The sequence below is a fragment of the Mytilus trossulus genome, chromosome 11, assembly GCF_036588685.1.
Source record: "Mytilus trossulus isolate FHL-02 chromosome 11, PNRI_Mtr1.1.1.hap1, whole genome shotgun sequence".
Taxonomy (NCBI): domain Eukaryota; kingdom Metazoa; phylum Mollusca; class Bivalvia; order Mytilida; family Mytilidae; genus Mytilus; species Mytilus trossulus.
Genome location: NC_086383.1, coordinates 33,301,192 through 33,311,112, shown reverse-complemented (window position 1 = coordinate 33,311,112; position 9,921 = coordinate 33,301,192). Strand labels below are relative to the sequence as shown.

Sequence of the window (9,921 nt, the reverse complement as noted above, 5' to 3'; positions counted from 1 at the left end):
ATCAATGATTATGTTTCGAGGGAAAAGTCTGATGAAAACCTGTTTGAAGGAAGATTTTAACACGCACATTATGTTGGTGCCTCTCCCAAATGAGAAGCCTGTAATTATGTTTTTGTCGTTTTTGTATATCGCATATTTTTTATCCTTCATTATCTTGTTAATAATTCACGCAATTATTTTTCTAGTTTAAATTAATTTACATTTGTCGTTTTGGGATCATTATGTCTAACTATGTTTTATGATTATTGCGTTTTCTTGATTGCCGTATAGTGAGAGTTATCTGTTAATGTCTATGTCATTTGTAAATAGTGACGTCACTAACGATTACATTTTATATCAACACAAAACTATAATGTGATGACCAAATTAAATCGACTTATGATTATAGTATGTGTCTACAAAAGAGCCCATAATCATTAACAATGATGGCAAGGTCAGATGACTGCAATTTAGACATGAACAGAAATATTTTGGTCCTCAATGCTTTTTGTACTTTATTTGACCTTTTAAACTTTATTGTTAACGTCACTAACGAGTGTTTTGTAGATGAAACGCGCGTCTAGAGAAAATAAAAAAAATCAATTATGGTATGATGAGTTTACCTAAAGCAAATCTTACCTACAGTTAAACACTTGCTAAATCAAGAAAATGCGATCATAGTCTTCTTTGTTTGATCCCCACAGTAAGGTACCGTGTTATCTCTATTGAGTATTGATACGAATTCATCCAGAGCAATGATGTCAGCGATTCAGAAGGGATATTAGTCAGGTGTGTTATACTTGTAATATTTATTTGGTTTTATTTGTTGAGTTGTAAACATGGAGTTTTGATTAAGCATATCGTGCTTATTTTCACCCTTTGTCCATGTTAAATGCTTTGTCTTAAGTAGACATTTATGTGTCCTACGTTATCTTGAGTCTTACATGCGGTTTTGGAGATCAGTGAGATGATATTGTCTCTTATCTCCGCTCAAGCTAGATTTGGTAGGCTGAAATCATTTCTTTGGACGTTTCACAGGATATGTTTGTTTATCCACATGATCACACAAATCATTTGGTCGCAGTAATAATTTCACACTGTTTTGCTTATATGACATCTTCAAATGAGTGACTTATACTTCTGTTGTAATCCTGAACTCATAGTGAATCTGCAATGAGAGGAATACATCCATTAGTGGTCAGTCCATGTATATGATGATACTATATCCAGAGAAGAACATTGTAAAACATACCTTTATAAAAATCCGTTTTCTGAACAACAACGGTTGTACAAACCATGTTATATTTTAGCCATTGCAACATCACATACATTCTTATCCTTACCACACCTCCTATTTTCATTAATGAAGCCTCAATAGTATCTTGTTTTACAACAACTATAATTAGTGATCTGACATACGTTTTGTTCATAATGTGATGTTTTATTGTATTTTTTTAGAAGTATGTGTATGTGAAAATCAATTTAACTATTGAAAATAATACAGAGCTAATTAAAGATACATGTATATATTATGTATCACATTTATAGTATAATAGTTTTAAACTTTGAATACACCTCTTAAAAGTTATGCTTTTTTTTTTACTAATTATAGAATGATAAATAATAAAAAAATGATATATCGTCTTAACATTTTAATAGCGATTTAAAAATCATTCATTATTTTCAATATAATATCTTATCTTATTCGTTCATCTTATGGTGGAAACTATACACATGCTAATCAAAATAAAGGATGTTATTTAGTACAATGTTTACATTTAAATACATAGATTGGTAAATAACAGGTGATATCATGTATAATACTCACTTCGACTATTTAAACGGTTGATAAGTTGGTATGCACATATAACACGTTCAATAACTAAATGTACGTCAATATAATACATGTATTTATTGTAAATTTGAGTTTTTTTTCAAATTAAAACAAGACATAATGTTTGATTTTTTCAAATACAATCTCTTCAATCATTTACATTCACTAGTTATCGTCCTTGATTTAAATTTAGAATTTACTGTCATGTGATACTATCACCTGTTTACCTGTGATTTTGATTGAGTGCACAATGGCTCAAGCTGCGTCTAAAACATGCGAGGTTTGCGTGAGTGCCCCTGGATCACAATATTGCATAGACTGTGAGGAATACTATTGTGAAAATTGCAAGTTGCTACATAATAGGCAGAAGTTATCGAGAAGCCACCAGTTTCAAAAAGCGTCCGACCTGATCCCGGAAGGTAAATCTAAATGTAGTGAACATAAAGAAGAATTAACGTTATTGTGTAATACATGCAATGTACCGGCATGTACCAGTTGTGTGACAGGAAATCACAAAGGTCATACATTTTCCAAATTTGTCGATGCAGTTGCGAAATTACAAGTGGAAAATGAAACGAAAATTCGTGCCAAAACAAACGAGGCAAATCAAAATATAAAAAAGATTGAAGAAAGCTTGAAGTCGTTTGATAATTCTGTTGAATCCGTTATTAAAGCCATAACTGACGAAGGCAGTATGATTAAACGTATGGTTGATAAAGCCGTAGCACAGATGATTACCTTAGTAAAAGAACAATCCAAGAAGGAGAAAGACAAGCTGATGAATATGTTGTCTAGTGCTAAATCCGTGCTTGTTGCCGGACAGGCCTTAGACAGAAAAAGAAATGAACTAGATAAGACCCGACAAGATGAAAGTTTGGTACAAAAGATCAATAATCTGAAAGAAGAAATTAGCAAACTCACTATAAAGTCTCTTCCAGAGTTTCCCAATATATCCTTCAAAAGGAAGTCTGTAGCTGAAGATGACATCAGACAACTGATAGGAACATACAATATAAGGTAAATATAGAAATATGCGTTTTCTTCTGAACTGATACAGTTGTCTATAGAATCAGGCAAAACTGTAAAAAAATGGAGGAAAAGATATTTTTAAAGTTAATATATAGCAACAAATGATTGAAAAATACACATACGACAGGTCAAGGTTTACAGCTTGAAACAGACCTACTCTTTTTAAAAGATCTCCAATCAACACGTTCTTTTTGATAAGTAAAATGAACTATAAATCACCGCTGACCTGGACAGTGTTTTCCGATTAACGAAGCGCTAAAAGGCAGAAATAATACTGGCCATAAAACAATATAGATTGCTTTCACTTCTCATGCATAAACCCAAACGTATCGGACGATATTACTTGAAGTTAACATTTGATTCACAAAATAGGTACATAATCTAGCTACGCACATTACTCACTAGAGGTAGAAAATAGATATTGCGTTTCCAATAATTTCAGTACTTTTGTAAAGAAGCTTGTAGTTTAAGAGAAAAAAATGTATATAAAGACGTCCTATTAGTCACAGTTGTTTTATACATGCTTTATATTTTTCCAATAAGTTTGTAAGTCACATGTTATCATAATACTTTTTTTAACATATTTAATCATGTATAATTTATAACAATACGTAGTGGTGGGATGTATGCACGTTTGGTAACTTTCTGTAAAAGACAGTATTACACCGTGAGGTGGTCAACAATGAGCAAAACCTATAGCGCATAGTCAAGTGTAAAAGGTCCCGGTATGACAATGGCAGAATATATGAACAATTCTTAAAGCATATGTAAAACTATATTGAAAGAATGATTTTAGTATCACAAAAAATATGATATACACTGCATTGATCATGTTATTCATAACATTATTTGAATTTATAATACACGTAATCACTCTATTTTTTGCATTGATGAATTACACAAAATATATGTTTAACAAGGGTGTGATTTATTTTACATCGACGTTTAATATTGAAGGAATATTTCATATTTCCAATTGTACAGGTTATATTTACGTGTAAGCGCAAGTATAGTGTAAAATAATGAGACATATAATGAAACTGTAATATTTTCGTATTTCATTATATTTTGTTGTAATCATAATTTATTTTTGCATTGACAAATGACTTTAAAAGTTGTGTACATAATTGTGTGGATCTTAACTAGAGTAGCACATATCTTTACTTCTAAATATTTGACATGTAAAAAAAAAAATTAGAATGTACAAAGTAATTTTACACGGAAACAAAGGATGTCGGGAGTAACATATTTTCAAAGGCAATTAGCATAATTGTTCAAGCAACATTTAAACAAAAAATAAGACGTACTGTTTTATAGCAATTATGCACCAGTCTTAGAAAAAGAGGAGCAACGCCAGGGTATCTTATATAGATGTTCTGGTTGTGGGTAAGTACTTTTGATTATTATTCGTACAAAATAATAACATACAAAATAACAAGAAACAGCTATTTGTTCAAGTTACAAATGATTGACATGAATGAGAAAATAAACACAACATTAACAATAGACAATAAAGTATAAAGTAATATATAAAAGTAGTCATTATGTAACTTAGATCGACGTAGTATTGCTCCGTTAATACACCAATCAAGCGAATAGTTTTAATATCGAAGTTTTTAAGACAATTTTTAATTGCAAGATTTTTTCAATTTAAAAACTCTGTATTTACATCAGAGAGGATTTATGTGTAACATTTCTGAAAGATTGATATTTACGTTTTTCTCACCCAAGTGAATTGTCTGCTAGTCAAACTATGGTAGTTAGCAGTATTTCAAAATATATCAAGTATAAGGCACCATACAGAAAAAAATAGAAAACTGTATGCATTTTTTGCATGTCAATCTTTTTTTCTTATTTTATTTGAAAAGTGAAAAAAAGGGAGAAGCCGACAATGGTCGTCTTATTAAAGTTATTGTTAAATCGAAAAAAGTAAGATTTGAAATAATGTTTCTATGTCAATTCTTCATTAAAATGCACAGATTATAATATATCCTTTCATTCGTTCATCCATCTTTATTTTCTAAATGATATTGTACATTGCATTGCTTTACTGTTGGACACCAATACTTACTAAATCATATATATCGATAAACGGATAATTTTTGCTACTTAACATGTACGATTGTAGAAGACATGAATGGAACATTTAATATATGCATCTACTTCTTTCTTGTACAATCATGACGATTGGGAAGGTAAAGAAGGAACATATCTAACAAGATTTAAAATGCTGAACTGTTTCGAAAGTTTTAATTTTGAAAGATAGATATAGGAAGATGTGGTGTGAGTGCCAATGAGACAACTCTCCATCCAAATAACAATTTAAAAATTAAACCATTATAGGTTAAAGTACGGCCTTCAACACGGAGCCTTGGCTCACACCGAACAACAAGCTATAAAGGGCCCCAAAATTACTAGTGTAAAACCATTCAAACGGGAAAACCAACGGTCTAATCTATATAAACAAAACGAGAAACGAGAAACACGTATATATAACATAAACAGTTTACATTGGCGTTGTCTTCTTTAATTGCTTCACGAAGTTCAGTAACGACGTTGTGATAATTATCAGTCTCGATTCAAAATGAAGTTGCTATGACAACGTGATTATTCTTAATTTCTAAAACTGAAAATCGAGGAAACGTCTCGGACTCAGGAAATACTTAAATTATCTTTTTAATTTCTAGCATTTGTTATATTCCTTTTTTGGATAATTTTTAATCTTCTGGGGCATCACCAGCTGCAGTTGTTGGTTTATGGTTATTGACATACGGTCTAAAAATACATGTCGGAATTTCCGCACATAATAAAACAATAAAAATATGGAACAACATGTATACACTAACTGCAAAATAGACATAAGACGCTTTGATCTAATCTGTTTGCATAAATTTCGAACATATTACTTTTCAAGTATTGAAAAGTGAATCAAACCTAAGCTTTCATATTTGGGTGTCAGTTTTCTAGAATATTGATTATAAAAACGTCAGTCGGGCATTAACAATTTATGATATGTAAATTATGTTTTATTTTGCAATCTCTCAGTTATTATTTATTGTTATATGTTTGATTTATTTTTTTAACATAGTAAAAAAAATGATAAATGACATGATTCAATAAGTATTAAGACAGAAGTTAAAAAAAATTGTAAAAAACGCGATGATAAGACAACGAGTAGTATACAGATTTTCGAAATTGTTTCCCTGAATAAGTTATATCGTTCAGGTATCAGTCAAAATAAATACATTATCGTTTAAGGTGTGAGCTAGTTATACCATTCAACAACTAGTAAGTATTCACATTTCTTCTTGCATATACCATGAATATTACATGTATTATATTTCATTCTTCTTAAAACAAAGTGCGAAACATCTGTGTTCTATTCATACAAGCCTCACTTTTCGGTTGCATCTGACTATTTGAAAAGAAAATTTACGTGCTTTTTTTCACTACTCGACACCCATGTCTCTGTTCCAGTTGTAGAAGAAACAAAGCTGAATTATTCATTAAAAAATCAAATCTTTTTTTATTGCATAAAGTTTGAATTAGTTTTAAGGTCAATAAAACATTAAAAACATTCATTTGTAAACGCCAGCATTACTGATACAATAACATTCATTTCTGAAACACTTATACCATGTCTATAAAGATTGAATAAAATCTCAAAGAGCCAACTACCCAACCAAAGAGCAGATAACGACCGAAGACCGCCAACAACTCCTCAATGAAGCGGAAAATTCCACACCCGGAAGTGGTACTCAGCTGAGTCCTAAATAAAAATGTGTAAAAGTTCAGTGAAATGGACGTCAGACTTAACTCCGAAACATATAGATGAACTGAAATTAAAAACATACAAGACCAACAAAGGCCAAAGGCTCCTGACTAGGGACAAATGTCAAATGCAATTAATGACAAGACATTGCATTACAATTATGAAATGGATAAGTGCTGGTGCACAAATAATGGTATAATTCTATTTTTTCAGTTAGTAAGTAGCAAGTTCAAGTTTAATTCAGGGAATTATTCATAATTTAATTTGCAATGTGATACATGGAATAGCTGTTAAATAGTTACAATAACTCTTTTTAACATTAAAATCCTTAATATTTAATCATTGGGTTATGAGCATGAGCAAAAGGATTATAGAAAATTGACACCGTACTTGAAACATAAAACCTTTCTTGTCAAACATATATATTGCAACAACTTTGATGTCTAAAGTTAATGGCTAAATATGTGTTTTTCACTACATGACACATGCATGTATGGTGCTGTTCAAAAAGTCAAACCAATACAAATGACTTATTCATCAAAATTATTTTTTTGTTTAAATTCAAATACCAAAAGTTTGACATGTATTTAACACATTTCGTAATCCTAAATACACATCAAAATTACTTTTTCAAAAGAAAATAATAATGATTAAATATATTTTATATGGCGATTATGTAAAAACGTAAACAGCGAGGCAATACTTTCAAAATTGTATATGGTTAAATACAGAAATGAATTTACATATACAGATCACAAGCCAACTTTTTGACTCATCGGCTGTTGACCACAAGCAAAACGAACTGAAATTGGATAATACATTTTAAGCATTGAAAATGTCCCTGCGAAGCATACATAACTATTTAAAAATCGTGATGTTAAACGTCATTGTTCGATTATGGTGCTCCTTAACAATACACAAAGCTCCCTGTCCCAGTCGTCATTTCAAGCCAACACAAATGATTGCTTCAGCAAAACATCATAATGTTTTTATTGCATATATACATTATTTGAAGTTAATTAAAGACATTGTGGAATCTTTATAACAAACAAGCAGAAACTGTACTATAAAACTGTTATGTCAAACATTAAATAAACATTCCGGTATTAATGATATGGCAATACACAACATTATCAAATTCATCAATGAAGGTGAAAAATCTAATATAACAATTTTTTTTTTTTAATCCGTAAGTAGCTTGTTCAAGTAAGATTAAGAGAAGTATTTATAATTGAAATTTCAATACAATACACAGAAGAGCTGTTAAATAAAGAAATTGTTTTCGCTTTAGATACTACAATAATTATCATTTATTAATTGACCGTTGAAGAAACTTAACATTGACACTTTATTTGAACACAAAACCTGTAATGTCAAGACATGATATCAACAACTTTTAGTTATCTCTACGTTACTCATATATGTGTTGCCGTTCAAGGTGTCAAGGCAACACACATGACTGCTTCATCAAAACAAAATACTGTTCAATGCAAATGTAAATAGTTGAACATCTATTTAAGACATTTTGTAACACTAATAAAACATCAACATTACTATTTTAAAAGAAAATCTATTTCCGGTAAATTATAAAATATGGCCTTAATGTTAAAACTTAATGTTACATTTTTTCAGCCGTTAAGTAGCAAGGTCAAGTTCAATTTAGAGAATTATTTATTACTTCAACTGCCATACAATACATGGAATAGCTGCTGAATAGAAAAATAACCACATATTTCCCTTTTAAAGATAACACCATAATTATTTACTCATCGACTGTTGACCATGAGCAAAACTAACAGAAAAGAGGGCCTGGACAGGGTATTGGGAGCATGGGAGAGAGGGGGCGGAAGAAAGGAGAGAGGGGGAGAAAGGAGAGTGGTGGCGGGAGAAGAGAGAAAAGGGGCGGGAGGAAGAAGAGCAGGGGCAGGAGAAAGGAGAAAAGGGTATAAAAGGAGACAAAAATGTGTATTAAAATTAATAAAATTAAGCAGGAAAACAATTATTTCATTAATGAGTGAATCAAAAGATTTAAGAAAGTGGTAATAAAAATAAAAAAAACCAAAAAATAAAACCCAAAACGACTCTGACGAAATCTTAAAACGAAAAGTCCTAAATGACCTTAATCTAACTGCAAAATCAAACCATTGAATAACAACTGTTATATTCCGAATTGGTTCAGCTAGGCATTTTCTTATGCAGAAAATGGTGGATTGGACCTGGTTTTATGGTTAGCCAAACCTCTTACGTGTATGATAGTCGCAGAAAATTGTGCATAGTAACGAAAAATATTCTGAAACTTTTCACTGATTCATTACAATCTCTTATATATGGAGAAAGAATAAAAAACTAACAACTTCCAGGATTTTATTGTGAGCCCGTGCATGTATAGCAACACATGTCACCATCCCTTTTTTTTTGATAAATTGCTTCAAAGTTGACCGATATGCATAGAATTTGGCAGAAAAAGGATGACATTTATTAATTTACTAAATATAGAGTAACGTTTTTTTATTTCCCCTGTCTGGTTTTGTAAATTTCCAATTAATTCTAACTGATTTAGTTTTATTTCCAACTAACAGGGTGGAGTCTGAGATTCAGCTTTCAAAATTTCATTGGGTGAACATTGATTTTAAGTACAATTTGAATTGATTGGTTTGAGGTTGCAAAATGACCGGTGGTAAATATTTCAGACATGTTCAGGACCATATGTAATACATTTTGAAATTGTTGTGTCTAAAAAAATAACCATTTCTAGATCTAATGCAGCAATCAAAAAAGGTTACAAAAAATATCCCATCCGGCAGTTTTAAAAGTGAAAGATGCAAACTGTATTAAATGTAAGTTCAATGAACATTTGGTCTTGTGAAAAATGATAAAAAAAAAATCTGAGAACATACATGCATCATCTATAGGTAAAACACTTGTTGCATTATAAAAAGTCCACCTTGAAATTGTACACCTGTAGAAGGAAGTAGTCAGAATATGTGCACTATTGGTATATATATTTATATTAAAGATCATAGTATTAATTGCACAAATAATGTCAAAAAAGTTCCCCGTATTTTCACAAATTAACCTGCGTTTCTATAGTTTGGATTTACAGGGGCGTTGCAGCCGGCTGCCGTACCAGTAATGTTTGTTGGTACGGCATGCTGTACCTAAAATTCTTATGATTTACTGAAAAAAAAAGAGTTTTTGTACGGGATTAAAGAAAACAAGGTTTTTACGGGAAGTCATTGTTGGGTTAGGTACACCTTTCGAAGAAGCATAGTTCAACAGACAGATTGATTTGTTTTCTGTAGGACTA

The 9,921-nt window shown here is 30.9% G+C and overlaps 1 protein-coding gene across 1 annotated transcript in view; it reads left to right on the top strand.

Moving 5' to 3' along the window:
- Window positions 1–2,027: 2,027 nt before the first annotated feature.
- LOC134689975 (E3 ubiquitin-protein ligase TRIM71-like) overlaps window positions 2,028–9,921 on the top strand; it is a 345,277-nt gene continuing 337,383 nt past the window's right edge. The window contains exon 1 of the mRNA XM_063549945.1: window positions 2,028–2,830. Within this exon, the coding sequence (XP_063406015.1) occupies window positions 2,064–2,830 (767 nt within the window). The 5' untranslated portion in view covers window positions 2,028–2,063. The remainder of the gene's footprint in view (window positions 2,831–9,921) is intronic.